General features: G+C 42.1%; 1 protein-coding gene across 1 annotated transcript in view; it reads right to left on the reverse strand.

The window, feature by feature from the left end:
- Positions 1–15,170, reverse strand: part of Atp1a4 (ATPase Na+/K+ transporting subunit alpha 4) — a 40,273-nt gene that overhangs the window by 14,530 nt on the left and 10,573 nt on the right. Inside the window, exons 8-13 of the mRNA XM_090340671.1 lie at positions 13,456–13,724; positions 5,709–5,907; positions 5,385–5,494; positions 5,053–5,187; positions 1,935–2,124; positions 1,370–1,542 (exon numbers count right to left, since the gene is read on the reverse strand). Of these exons, the coding sequence (XP_090196797.1) occupies positions 1,370–1,542; positions 1,935–2,124; positions 5,053–5,187; positions 5,385–5,494; positions 5,709–5,907; positions 13,456–13,724 (1,076 nt within the window). The remainder of the gene's footprint in view (positions 1–1,369; positions 1,543–1,934; positions 2,125–5,052; positions 5,188–5,384; positions 5,495–5,708; positions 5,908–13,455; positions 13,725–15,170) is intronic.

A 15,170-nucleotide genomic window follows, 5' to 3' on the forward strand; every position in this document is an offset into this window, starting at 1 on the left:
CACTCATCCCAGCAACTTTCCTTCATAATGGTCTGTGGACCAGTATTGTGTGCAACCTCCAGGGTATCTGGAACTACGAAATCAGAACATGCATTTAATAAAAGAACCCCCAAATGATTCATGTTGGCAAACGTTTGAGGCACTTTATGCTGGATACTGGATGCTTGTCTGCTCACTGGAGTTTCCAGGAATGTTTTGGAAATTTATTCTAGTAGTTTTCTCTCTCTCTCTCTCTCTCTCTTTCTCTCTTTCTTTCTTTCTTTCTTTCTTTCTTTCTTTCTTTCTTTCTTTCTTTCTTTCTTTTCCTTCCTTCCTTCCTTCCTTCCTTCCTTCCTTCCTTCCTTCCTTCCTTCCTTCCTTCCTTCCTTCCTTCCTCTCTCTCTCTCTCTCTCTCTCTCTCTCTCTCTCTCTCTCTCTCTCTCTCTCTCTCTCTCTCTTTCTTTTTTGTGGGTCATGGGGCTTGAACTTGGCCTGGGCACTATTTCTGAGCTCATCAGCTCAAGGTTACCACCCTACCCCTGGCCCTGGTCACTGTCCCTGAGCTCTTCAGCTCAAGGCTACCGCCCTATCCTTGAGCCAAGCCCCACTTCCCGTTTTCTAGAGGTTAACTGGAGATAAGAGTCTCAGGTCGGGGCCGGGAGTTTGGCCTAGTGGTTAAAGTGCTTGCCTAGCATGCATGAAGACCCGGGTTCGATTCCTCGGTACCACATACATAGAAAAAAGCCGGAAGTGGTGCTGAGGCTCAAGTGGTAGAGCTCTAGCCTTGAGAAAGTCCAAGGACAGTGCTCAGGCCCTGAGCTCAAGCCCAGGACTGGCAAAAAAAAAAAAAAAAAGAGTCTCAGGTCCTTTTGTGCCCGGGCTGGCTTTGAACCTTGATCCTCATATCTTAGCCTCCTGAGTAGCTAGGATTACAGGCGTGAGCCACCGCACTCTTGTGTACACAATGTACTTTCATCAATCAAATCCTCTCTATCTCTCTCACTTTTTCCCTTCCTAAAGCAATTTCAACAGGTTTCATCCATGTCTATGCGTGCAAACCATCCACTTTGACTCTATTTTTGGTCACCCTTCATGTTAGCCCAACCCTCCCCTCCTGCAAGTACCCACCTTGACAACAGAGCCTGTTTCTCTTTCCCTGTGCACACCTTAATATAATTAAAACAAAAATCTTCCTTGTCATTTTTAACATTCAGTGCAAGCTACAGAAGAGACTTGCTACCAGATAGCTTTCAACACTACAAGTCATCAGCTCAATGTAGCAAAAATTAATGAAGCCAAGAGTATTCAGCATCTACCCTGTACCAGGCTTTCTACCTTACTGCTCCATCTTCTGACAAGTGAGGGACTTTTGGGGTGGACAGGCAGTTACCTTAATCCCTGCAGAGCGACACTTGTTCACAGCTTCAGGCACGGTGGTGCGGGGAGGGTCAATCATGGAGATGAGGCCCACGAAACACAGGTCTTTCATGGGAAAGTTAATTTCAACGGTATCAAACTGGAACCCCTCAGAGAAGCTGCTAGGTAGATTTAAGAAGCAGAACCCTGGAGAAAGACAGAAGAGAGCAGCAATCACTCAGTTTGTGCTCCTACCCACCATACCCCAACATACCAAGACTGTTCACCCACCATGTGAGCAGCTTGGTTCCAGTCTTTCAACATGTCCCCCCCTCCCCCCGACCTGGCACTGGTGGCTCACACTTATAAGGCTAGCTACCCAGGAAGCTGAGATCTAAGGATCTTGGTTTAAAGCCAATCTAGGCAGAAAAGTCCCCACAATATCCTGATCGCCAATTAACCACTGAAATCCTGAAAGTGGTGCTGTGGCGCTCGTGGTAGAGTGCTGGCCTTGAGCACAGAAGGCTCAGGGGCAGCACCCAGGCCCTGGGTTCAAGTCCCACAACCGACAAAAGACGGTACCCCCTAGAGCTCCTCACCCAGCACTCGCTCCCCCAGGCCTCCCAGTTCTAAATAGGCGTTTTCGAAGGCAGTCTTCATGTCGTCATCAATTGGGAACTCCTGTCCCTCCAGGAGGAAAGTAGAGCAGAAATCCAAGATCTTCTCAGGCGCACCCTTCATCATCAGCACGTAGGGCTCGGGCTGGTCCCCTCGGAAATGGATGGACAGCTGGGGGGAGGAAGTAGCAATGGAAAAGAAGGGAAGAGCTGAGCCGGAACAGGGGTGAAAACTAAGAGGAAATTTTTAAAAATGAAAAAGATGGACTGTTTGTTTCATACACCCCCTCCTTTTTCTCCTCATCCCTTCCCTGCTTTCTGAGACTCAAGGCTGGACCCAGCCCCTCCATTTCCAGGCAATCCCATCCTGGAATTTACGTGCAGAACTCTCTTTTCATCTAGAATGGAAGCTCTCTGAGGGTAGAGAGCTTCTCAACTTCTCAGCTTCCTATTGGTTTGATGGTTCCAGAGCAGAAATTATAGGGTCAGTGAAGAAAGACAGCAGAGTAGGCAGGAAAGAAAACTTAAGGCCCAAAGACCTGTTCTACTGGTAGCATGAATGCTTCATTTGCATTTGTTAACTTCCTTACCTATGAAAACCTTTCACAGAAAGGTTCGGCCTTGCTTTCTTCAGTGTTTTTTTTTTTTTTTTTTATTGGTCCTGGGGCTTGAACTCAGGGCCTAGGCTCTGTCCCTGAGCCTCTCATACTCAAGGCTAGCACTCTACCACTTGAGCCACAACACCACTTCTGGCCTTTCCTGAGTAGTTTCTTAGAGATAAGAGTCTCATAGACTTTACTGCCTGGATTGGCTTTGAACACTGATCCTGAGATCTCAGTCTCCTGACTAGCTAGAATTACAGGCGTGAACCACCATGGGTTTTTATGAGAGACAGTTTTGAAGATGGTGGCACAACACCTTAGCTCCTCTCCTAAATACAAGAGTATTCCCTGAGAGAGGCTCATAAGTGGTTGGTACCCACTGAGAGCCGTATGGTATGGCAGTAGGAGACAAGTTCATGAAACGAACCTGAGGACACTATAGCAAAAGGAGAGAGAAGTCAAATGGCTTGAGTTTTGCATTTTCTTTTATTTCTGACCTATGAAAAGGAACTTTATGGTGTTCAGTTTGTAGCTGGCAGAATATACCTGCTAAACTACCTGTTGGGAACAAAATCAGTGCTTCGAAAAGAATTCTGGGAACTCTGAGGAGGCCAGACTGTGCTGCCGAAAGAACAAGCCAGATGAGAAACCAATGCATGGAATGTGGGTAAAACTGTTCTATTAGAAACTGTTCAGTCATGCTTAAAATAGGCCCAAGCAATTACCAGGAAAAACTTCAACTTGTTTAAGCAAAAAGCTGTAAAATGTTAATGAAGCTCCATTTTTCTGAGTGCTCAGTAAATATTTGTTGAGTGAGTAAAAAGCTCATTCATAGGTGAGAACAAGAGGTACTTAAGCTAGTGCGTTGGTCACAGAAAAGCCACATCTTGACAGATTACAGATTTTTAAAAAAAGATGGAAGGAAAAGGAAAAAAAGGAAATGCCCGAACAGAGAACCATTTTCATTTCACTTCCATTCCTCAGAGAGGGAAAGAGTCCAAGTTTTGCAAACACTCAGTAAGCTAAGATGTCCCTTACAGACGCGTCTCTACCCTTAGAAAATCTAATTATTTCAGCCTACTCAGAGCTCCCTAGAACTAGCCTCTGCCAGAGCTGAGTGGCCAGGGGGCTGGCTTATGATACTGGTGTACCGCAGAAACCAACCCTGCCATTTCAGTGACATTTAGTAGTTCGGAGGCACTAACATTCATTTGGGGAGAAGAGTCATTATTTGTTGGATGCCCCAACACAGTTATGAGTGTGTTTTGATTTTATTTTGAATCACATAAAAAAAGAGGTACCTAATTCCTCCCAAAGACTTCAATTCAGATCTTGCCAAACCACAAAATCCCTGTCTGGTTATGGAAGCCAAGCAAATGTTAGGGGAGGAAATGGAATGGAAGTTTTCAGTTTGGGCTTAGGTGACCTATTTTATTACACAGAGTAAAACCAATGAAGATAGGAAGTGATCTGTATAACTATTACTTGTTCTGTGTTCAATATGAAAATACAGGGAGGTGTGTTTGTAAAATATCTATATAGATAGCATTGTTTTATTATGTACCACTTAGCTTGTCTGACTTAAGTCTGTCTCCTGTTTCACACACTGAATGTCTTCGTGGTAGTAAAGGGAGTTGTCGGCCAGGTTCCCCAGGTGATCTGGCAGACCTACAGTCATGGCAAGGCCATTGTTCCCTACTTTTCTACTGGAAACCTCTCCTCAAAGTTTCCCTAGATTCTTCCTTGGGAAAGAAATGCTTTCTCTCCTATTCCTCTGTGGACTTTGAGACCAGCCTACCCTCAAACTAACTATGGAGCCCCACATGGCTTTGCATTGGAGATCCTCCTTTATGCCCCTTTCCCAAGGGCCACACTGAGAAGCAGGTGCTGCTTTGCATGGCTTCAGTGGATTTTATTGTTTGTGCTGCTGCCACTTCACTCAATATTTCCTTTTCCCTTGTCCATTCTACCTGGATAATGGATCCAAATGTTCCTGGGAAATGGGAACTGTGCCATGCTCTAAGATCCTTCATCACCTACCTACCTACCTGAATGGCAGCTGCTAGAATTTTGGCATAGAAGGAAGGGAGATAGTGGATTGCAAGTTGAAGAGAGTACCTTGCAGACACAGTCTTGTTCTGTAGTGACACCTTATTCTGGTGTACCTAACAGCCATATATGGCTCTAACAGGACTCACTAATCAGCCTCTACTACCTATGGATTGTTCAGTGAATGCTTTATAATTTTCTTTCCCCGTAGATGGTACAGGTCAAAGTTCTGCTTGGGACTAAATGTTTCTTCTCTAACTCACCTGCTTCTCCTCTCTTCACCTGTTTGTCACTTTTCATTGAGGTGAGCCTTCTTTTACATTTGGGTTACTGGCTCTCCTGCTGTTCTGCTGAGAGGTGCAGTTGATAATACAAGCAAAAGTTCTGTTCCCCATTGATGCACTCATGCCCCAGCCCCCACTATTCTCCTACCTTTGCTAGTTCTGTACCTGGTACTTGTTGGAAGAGTTAAAGGGAATCTCTGCCACCTTGGGGTTTTTCTCTCTTAACTCCTTCACAGAGCTGTAAGACTGTTCGATGAACTTGAGGAGGGCTGACTCTGAAGCATCCCCTGTTGTTGCTCTCTGCCAAGATGGGTTTGTGTAATAAGTCCCAGGGGTATCCCACCTGGGCACAGGGCTTACCTGTGATCTCAAGGAGAGGGGAGGAAAAGGGAAGACAGAGGGTGCATGGGAGGGGGAGACACTGAGTGCTATGAAAGAGATATTTTGAGAGAAGGCAGGTCACTGGACACAGGTCCCTTTCCCCCTAGGCCGGACACCTTAGCTATGGGCAGGCTATCCTGACGAGATTTAAACTCAGCCCGGTTGCAGAGGCCAGCGATTTGGGCCAAGATAAGCCAGGAATCGGAGCCTTTGGCAAAACTTTCTCCTAGGGAGAAAGAAGGAAATAGCTGTGAGAACAGGAGAGTTTGAAGCAGAGGATTAGTCACATCCTGTTTTGCGCACAAATATTACACTGAGAATGTGTTTATTCCCTTCCATATCTCTCTTCTAGTCACTCCTCTCTTTGCTCTCTTCTTGCCATTCTCTCAGCTCAATCATCACATCCCCCCGGTCCTTCCACTACCAATATCACTAGTCACCACTCTGATCTTCACTGGTGTCAGCTTCATACACCTTCCTATCAAACCACAGGTGGGCCACTGTCATGCGGTTCTGGGTGAGGGTGCCAGTCTTGTCTGAGCAGATGGTAGATGTGGAGCCCAGGGTCTCCACAGCCTCCAGATTCTTCACCAGGCAGTTCTTCCGTGCCATGCGCTTGGCTGTCAGGGTCAAGGATACCTAAAGCCAGCAAGAAGGGAGAAAATGGACAGAGAGGGAGATTGCTCCCATCACTTTGTGTTTGAGATTGATCACTCTTGTTTCCATTTTATTCCCACCTAGTCTTTGGAAATTCTATGACCATAGTACAGAATATTGGGGAGTAATTTTAGTGTGTGATGTAGGACAAGAGTTTCGGGTTGTTCCTTCATCAGAGAATCTTAAGGAGTGAGCCTCTTCCCCTAGGATCCTTCCTACTTTTCTATTTAACAGCCTCTTTAACATTTTATCTCTCTTTCTTTCTAGATCCAGTCATTCCAGGGACCACATAGATAGCTAGTCTTCAATCATATAAGATGCTGTGTGTGGAGGAGCATTGTACCAGTAGTCTAAATAATGAATGGACAAGAACAAGAACAATATTGGGAAAATGTATCACAGTATTGTAAAGCACTTGAAAAATAATTTAAACAAGATTTTTAAAAATCATAAATTCATCATGTTAGGTATGTAGCAAAGTTATTTTAAAAACTAACAAGTAGGCTGTGAGTTATGTAAATGTAGAATTCTCAGAGTGAATTTAAAGAGAATCTAAGTAAACAGCACAATGAAATAGGAAAAATTATGTCAGAAATTCAATAAAGATGGAAAGCTTGAGAAAATTGAAATTCTGGAAATCCAAAGCTCAATAATCCAAATGCAAAACTCAGTTGAAAACTTTGTTTACAGAATGGAAATAGAAGATTAGAGATTAAAGATAAAGTAGAATAATTAAAAATAAAGACAATGAAAAATCCTAAGAAAGTATCTCTAGGGCACCATTAAAAGACCAAACCTCATCAGACAAGATAAAATATTGGCATTCACTTGAAAGTGGATGAAATTAGAGTAAATCAAGTTGAGTGAGGTTAGTCAAGACCAAAGGAACAAAAGGTGCATGGTCTCCTTGATATGTGGATATTAGATCCAAACAATATAAGAGCGATGACTCAGTATTTGGTACTCAAGGTCATTGACATGACCTTGGAGATATAAATATAACTACATAGACATAAAAATCTGTGATGGGATATATACTCTGTAGACAGAGTGTTATATAGATCTATTATATGTATCTATGACATACAAACTCTCAGCTTAATTTTAATTTTGTTCTTAAATTTATGTGCTAGTGATTGCATATAGAGATCCCATTCTTGAATACTTGTTTGTTAAACTTGATATTTGAAATATGATGTAAAAAATCAATGTTAATAAAATGTTTTAAAAAATTAGTCACATAGCCACAAAAGTAGAGAGACAGCCAACCAACTGGGAAAAGATATTTACAAACAATACATCTGACAAATGCTTAATATCTAGTATCTACAGGGAACTCAAGAAACTAATCCCCCCAAACCCAACAAACCAATCACTAAATGGGCAAGGGAACTAAAAAGAGACTAATCAAAAGAAGAGATTAAAATGGCAGAAAAGCATATGAGAAAATGTGCATCATTCATGGTCATAAAGGAAATGCAAATAAAAACAACCCTAAGATACCACCTAAGCCCAACAAGAATGGCCAAGATTTTGAACTCAGACAATGACGGATACTGGCGGGGTTGTGGAGAAAAAGGAACCCTACTACACTGTTGGTGGGATTGTAAACTAGTTCAGCCACTCTGGAAAGCAGTGTGGAGGTTTCTTAAAGAACTGAAAATTGACCTTCCCTACGATTCCGCCATACCACTTCTGGGCATCTACCCTGAGCATCATAACCCAAGATGTGATAAGGACAACTGCTCAGCTATGTTCATCTCTGCACTATTCACAATAGCCAGTCGATGGAAACAACTCAGATGTTCTACTGCAGATGAATGGATACAGAAAAATGTGGTATATATATATATATATATATATATATACACACACACACACACACACACACACATATATATATATATATATATATATATATATACAATGGAATTCTAGATAGCCAACAGACAAGATAAAATAATGGCATTTGCAGGGAAGTAGAAGAAGCTAGAGTGAATCATATTGAGTGAGACAAGTCAAGAACAAAGGAACAAAAGGTGCATGGTATCCTTAATATATGGCTATTAGATCCAAACAGTACAAGAGCGAGGACTCAATATTTGCATACCCAATGCTATGGACATGGTATTGAAGATAAACACAACTACATAGACATAAAAACCTATGACTCTATAGATATGTTTCATTACATAGTTTAATATGTATCTGTGATATACAAACCCTTACCCTAATTTTGATTATGTTCTAAAAACTAAGTGCCAGTGATTGTATATAGAGATTCCCTTCTTGAATACTTGTTTGTTAAACATGTCATTTGAAATATGTAAAAATCAATGTTAATAAATTCTTTAAAAATTAAAAAAAACATAATTTCAGATTATGAAATCAAACGAAGCTAATTAAAGAAAGTATTATATAAGAAAAAAATTACTCACAAAATCTGCAAAAAAAATCTACTAAGGCAGCGGCTGGGAGTTTGGCCTAGTGGTAGAGTGCTTGCCTAGCATGCACAAAGACCTGGGTTCGATTCCTCGGCATCACATACATAGAAAAAAGCTGGAAGTGGTGCTGAGGCTCAAGTGGTAGAGCTCTAGCTTGAGAAAGTCCAAGGACACGACTCAGGCCCTGAGCTCAAGCCTAGGACTGGCAAAAAAAAAAAAAATCTACTAAGGCAAAGTTAAAGAAAAGACCAAACTTACGAGTCATAACTATAGAAGAAGGAAAAGAGGTATAAGCTAAAATCATAGATAATATAGTCAATAAAAAAATAGCAGAAAATTTCCCTACACTGGAGAAAGGGATATCTGTCTACAGAAAACATTCAGAACACCAAGAATACAAAAGAAACTTTCCAAAACATATATTAAAACAATAAAGATAGAGGAGAAAGAATATTGAAAGATGCAAGAAAAAAGTGGCAAGTCATATATAAAGCCTATCAAAATAACAGTAGATTTCTCAACATAAACTCTAAAAGCAACTGAGTCAAAATAACTGTTGATCAAAATTATTGTATCTAGCAAAGCTATCCTTCATAACTGAAGGAGAGATAAAGAACTTTTATAATAAACAAGAACCAAAGGAGTTCATGACCGCTAAATCAACATTGAAGAAAATACTTTAAAAAAAAACTATACCCATAAAAGGAAGATAAATTTTAGGGGAATATGGGAAATAATAATACCATTAAATGAGTAAACAAAAGTGGATTAGGGGGAAAAGCTTAAAAAGTAAAGAGCTGGGAGCATGGCCTAGTGGTAGAATGCTTGCCTAGCATGCATGAAGCCCCAGGTTCAATTCCTGGAAAAAGCTGGAAGTGGTGCTGTGGCTCAAGTAGTAGAGGGCTAGCCTTGAGAAAGCCCAAGATCAGTGCCCAGGCCCTGAGTTCAAGCCGCAGGACTGGCAAAAAAAAAAAGGTTTTGGGGCTGGGAGTTTGGCCTAGGGGTAGAGTGCTTGCCTAGCATGCACAAAGACCTGGGTTCAATTCCTCAGTACCACATACATAGAAAAAAAGCTGGAAGTGGTGCTGAGACTCAAGTGGTAGAGCTCTAGCCTTGAGAAAGTCCAAGGACAGTGCTCAGGTGCTGAGCTCAAGCCCAGGACTGGCAAAAAGTAAAAAATAAAATAAAATAAAAAGTAAAGAAAAAAATTTTAAAAATAAAGGCATAAAAATCAGTAGCTTATGTACAAAGGTAGGTGCACATCAGAATAACATAGTGAAAGTCCTTGGTACAAAAAATGACAGGAAAGTTGGCTCTGTTGGGGACAGATATAGATACTAGCCAGAGGAGGAAGGGAGATTGGCGTAGGTGAATGTGGATGAATGTGGTTGGACTAGTTTATTTGCATCTATGCAAACAGAACAATGAAGCCCTTTGATATTGTTTTAGTAGTGTGAAGAAAGGTAAGAGAGAGTGACAGAGGGGGTGAGTTTGCCTGTAGGGAAATGTCACAAGGAACTATCCACTCCCATCCCATACAACTAATGCATACTACTACTAAGAAGAAAAGTCAGTAGATTTTTTTTTTGGCACTAGTTTCTAGGGCTTGAACTCAGGGCCTGAGCACTGTCCTTGGGCTTTCTCAAGGCTAGAGCTCCACCACTTGAGCCGCAGCACCACTTCTGGCTTTTTCTATGTATGTGGTACCGAGGAATGGAACCCTGGTTTTCATGCATGTTAGGCAAGCACTCTACCACTAGCCCAAACTCCTAGGCCCTAGGTTTTTGTTTTGTTTTGTTTGTTTTGTCAGTCCTGGGGCTTGGACTCAGGACCTGAGCACTGTCCTTGGGCTTTCTCAAGGCTAGCACTCACCCACTTGAGCCACAGCACCACTTCTGGCCTTGCCTTTTCTGTGTATGTGGTGCTGAGGAGTTGAACCCAGGGCTTCATGCATGCTAGGCAAGCACTCTACTACTAGTCCATGCTACCAACCCCGTCAGGAGCTTTTCAATGCATCAACAACAGGCTGAGAAAGAAATAAGGAAACCAGTACCATTTATAATGAATTTCTGAATTCATAATTTAAAATTTTAACACCTAAAAGTAAACTTAATTAAGGAGGTGGAGGATCTCCACAACAAAAACAGTAAAGTCCTTAAGAAATCAAAAAGACATTGGAAGATGCTAAATCCTCCCATGGTCATGGATTAGCAGAATTAATATTGTGAAAATGGCTAGTAGTAAAATAAATCTACAGACTCAGTGCAGTTCTTATCAAAATTCCAATGCTATTCTTCACAAAAACATAGTGATTAATCTTAAAAGTGTAATCCTGGAACCAGGTGCTGGTAGCTCATTCCTATAATCCCAGACACTCAGGAGGCTGAGATCTGAGGATTTTGGTTTGAAACCAGCCCAGGAAGGAAAGCCTGTGATACTTTTATATCCAATAGTTAGAGCACCAGCCTTGAGCAAGAAGCTAAGGGACAATACCTAGGCTATGAGTTCGAGTATCAGTGTGTGCGTGCATGCGCGCGCGCGCGCGCGCGCGCGCACACACACACACACACACAAATCAAAATTACAGAAAAGAAATGTTGGAATTATCATAATGATGGACTTCAAAAAATTATACTACAGTGACCTAGTAATAAAAGTAGCATGGTGCTGGCACAGAATACGAGCACATTGACCAATGAACTAGACTTAGAAGAGCAAGAAATAAACCCACACAACTACAGACACCTTATTTTTGACAAAGGTACCAAAAACATACGCTGGAGAGAAAAATCAGTCTCGTCAATAAATGGTGCTGGAAAAACTGTTTATCCACATGTTGGAGACTGAAACTAGAGTTGCATCTCCCACTACATTGAACAAAAATAAATTAAAAATGAATTAACCTGAAACTTCGAAACAACAGAAAATTGTAGGGGAAGATATAGATCTAGGCAATTATTTTCTGAATAGGATTTCAATAGCCCGGAAAATAACTGCAAGAATTTACAAATGGGATTATATCGTAGTAAAAATTGCTCCACACTGCCAGAATGAAAAGACAGCCTATAGAAAGGGAGGAAATCTTCGCAAGATATTCATTGGCTAAAGAATACATATCCAGAACATACAGGAACATAAAAACAATTGAACATTCAAAGAACAGCCCAGTTAATAAATAGGCAAATGAGGGCCGGGAGTTTGGTTAAAGTGCTTGCCTAGCATGCATGAAGACCCAGGTTCGATTCCTCGGTACCACATACATAGAAAAAAGCCGGAAGTGGTGCTGAGGCTCAAGTGGTAGAGCTCTAGCCTTGAGAAAGCCCAAGGACAGTGCTCAGGCCCTGAGCTCAAGCCCAGACTGGCAAAAAATAAAAATAAAAATAAATAAATAGGCAAATGAACTGAACAGACAGTTCTCAGAAAAAAAGAGGTACAAATGGCTAATAAATGCATGAAGGAATGTCCAGCTTTCTTAGCCATTAAGGAAATCCAAATCAAGGTAATACTGAGATTTCATTTCACCCAATGAGAATGACATCAACAATACAGACAACAAATACTGGTGAGGGTGAAAGGAAATAGAAATCTTTATACACTGTTGGTGGCAATGTAAATGAGTACAACCACTGTGGAAAATAGTATGGCAGTTGTTTGTGTGTGTGTGTGGGGGGGGGGATCATGGGGCTTGAACTTGGCCTGGGCACTGTCCCTGAGCTCTTCAGCTCAAGGCTATCACCTTACCCTTGAGTCAAGCCCCACTTCCCATTTTATAGCGTTTATTTGGAGATGAAGAGTCTCAGGTCTTTTTGTGGCCAGGCTGGCTTTGAACCTTGATCCTCAGATCTCAGCCTCCTGAGTAACTAGGATTACAGACGTGAACCACCGCACCCAGCTAGTATGGTAGTTTATAAAAAATCTAAAAGTAAACCTATCACGCAACTCTGCTATACCACTCTTGGGCATATACCCAGAGCATTGTTAGTCACCGTACAATGTTTATTGCATCCACCCTGTAGAAGCAGCCTTAGTGACCAACAACCAATGAATGGAGTAATGACTCATCCCCCCTCCCCGACAAAAAAAGAGAATGAATGATGTTATTTGTGGGGAGAATGGATAAAATGAGATCATCATATTGAGATAGGCAAAGCTCAAAAGATCACTTGTGGCATGCATAATTTAGACCTAGAATAACAACAACAACAATAATAATAATAATAATAATGGGCCATAGGAATAAAAGGGAGACTCTCTAGGGGTGAGAATCCATGAGAGTGGAGAAGAGGAGAGAAGAGCGTATGGGAACGTGAGTGACACACATTATATATACATATATGAAGACAGAATAATGAAACCCATGCAATGTTATTTGGAAACGGTGGGAAGGAGTTAAGAGAGTACAATGGAAGGAGTGATTTAATCAAAGCATCTTGTACACATCTATGGAAACACTACAGTGAAACCCTTGTACAGCTAATATATGCTAATCTAAAAGAAATCTAAAGGGCTAGACTATAGGAAAGAGAGAAGGTACTTTGGATTTTCATTTGGTAAATCTAGGATGACCCAGAGAAACCTTGCTGTTCAGTACAATTAAAGTTACCCAGAAGAAACTCAACAAGGAATTGGGCTAAGGCAACCATTCATGAATGTGCTCCCCAGTACCAGAAAAGAAAGCATTTCCTATGAATTTTTTACAGAGGATAGTCAGTGCTGGCTCAAATGTGGAATTTATATAGCCTTTGACATTCTTTCCAGTAGGACTCTATGATTCTAAATATTACTTTACAAGTAGATAAATAGAGGCCTGGAGATATTAAGAGATTTGGCTGAATTCATAGCCAACACACACAGGAACCCCTTTTCTATTTCCATTGGCACTTGCTTCTACTCTCACTGGAGAAAGAGCAGACACCAGAAAACAGGTGGGGACAAAGTCCATGTAATATTGGAAGCTAAATTATTTCTGACACCTATATGTCAGGCATACTCTGCATTCCCAAGTTTCAACAACACAAAAAGCTGCTCGAGGATTCATTTCCCTGGGTTGTTTTCTTTCGCCCACAAGGCCACCTCATCTACTTACAGTGACAGTGGCCAGCAGGCCCTCAGGCACATTAGCTACAATGATGCCAATTAGAAAAATGATTGCTTCCAGCCAGTTGTAGCCCAAGGAAAGTGAGAGAATAAAAAAAGTGATGCCAAGGAAGGTAGCCACTCCTGTGATCAGATGGATGAAGTGTTCAATCTCAATAGCAATGGGTGTCTTTCCAGTCTTCAGGGATGATGCCAGTGAAGCAATTCGGCCCATCACTGTGGCATCTCCTGTAGCAATCACAATGCCCCGGGCTGTTCCTGTGGATGAAAGGATATTGTGATATTGTGACTGGGAAATACATAGGAGTACCTTTATTCTCTCCCCTTCCTGACGTAACACTCCTGAAACCCATGTGGACAGGGTCGCTGGGGGAAACTTTTGTCTGAACAGTAGGCCTTTAGCACTCATTCCTAAGGCCTTTGTAATATCCTGGGTGATAGTGTCTGACACAGAGCTCCTAAATCCCTTAGAATTCCATGGGTGAGAAGCATACACAGAGACAGACAGACAGACAGACAAGGAGACAGGCAGACAGACAGACAGACAGACAGACAGACACACACACACACACACACACACACACACACACACACACACACACACGTTGCCAATACTGGGGTAGCTTGAACTCAGGTCCTCATGCTCACACGGTTCATTTATTTATTTATTTTTTAAGGTTGAGGCTGTACCACTTGAGCTATACCTCCAGTTCTTTTTTTTTCCTTTTTTTGCCAGTCCTGGGCTTGGGCTCAGGGCCTGAGCACTGTCCTTGGACTTTCTCAAGGCTAGAGCTCTACCACTTGAGCCTCAGCACCACTTCTGGCTTTTTTTCTATGTATGTGGTACCGAGGACTTGAACCTGGATCTTCGTGCATGCTAGGCAAGCACTCAACCACTAGGCCAAACTCCCATCCCCCCTCCAGTTCTTTTTGATTGTTAATTGTAGATAAGACTCTCATAGACATTTACTGCCTAGGCTAGCTTTGAACTACGCTCCTCAGGTGTCTATGTCTGCCTCTCACCCGCCTGAGAAGCCAGGGTTATAGGCATAGCCACCAGCTACTGGCTGAATCTTTTGTTTTGATGAAGCAATTCTTGGTGTGCTCTTGGATAGATCCACATAAGAGCTGGTTGCCAGGGGAAACCGCCCATGTGATTAGAGGTTTGAGCTTACAGCTCCACTGCCTGACCTCTAAGAAACCGACGACACTATCATAATCTATCTAGAAGGTCTCCTGAAAATTGATGTTTGGAAGTCCCAGTCCCCAGCTGTTAGTGCTATTGGGAGGTGGTAGCAACTTTGGGAAGTAGAGAGAGTCGGTCATTAGGAGTGTGCCATAGAGGGGTATATTAGGACCCCTCCTCTTCTCTTCTCCCTCCTCTCCCCTCTATTGTTCTCCCCCCTCCCCTCCAGCAGCTTGGCTCTACCACTGCGCTCCTCATTGTGTTGTGCTGCTTTGTCACAGGCCCAAAGCAATGGGACAAAGTGACCATAGCTGGAAACTTTTGAGACTGTGAACCAAAATAAATTCTTCCTCATTATAAATTATTTCCAGAATTTTGTCACAGGGACAGGAAACAGATTGACACAGGGGCCAGTGGTCCCTGTAGAATCCCTCAAGTCACTCTTTAAAAAAAGCCCAGGGGCCGGGAGTTTGGCCTAGTGGTAGAGTGCATGTCTAGCGTGCATGAAGACCCAGGTT

The sequence above is a fragment of the Megascapheus bottae genome, chromosome 10, assembly GCF_031878675.1.
Source record: "Megascapheus bottae isolate mThoBot1 chromosome 10, mThoBot2.hap1, whole genome shotgun sequence".
Classification (NCBI taxonomy): Eukaryota; Metazoa; Chordata; class Mammalia; order Rodentia; family Geomyidae; genus Megascapheus; species Megascapheus bottae.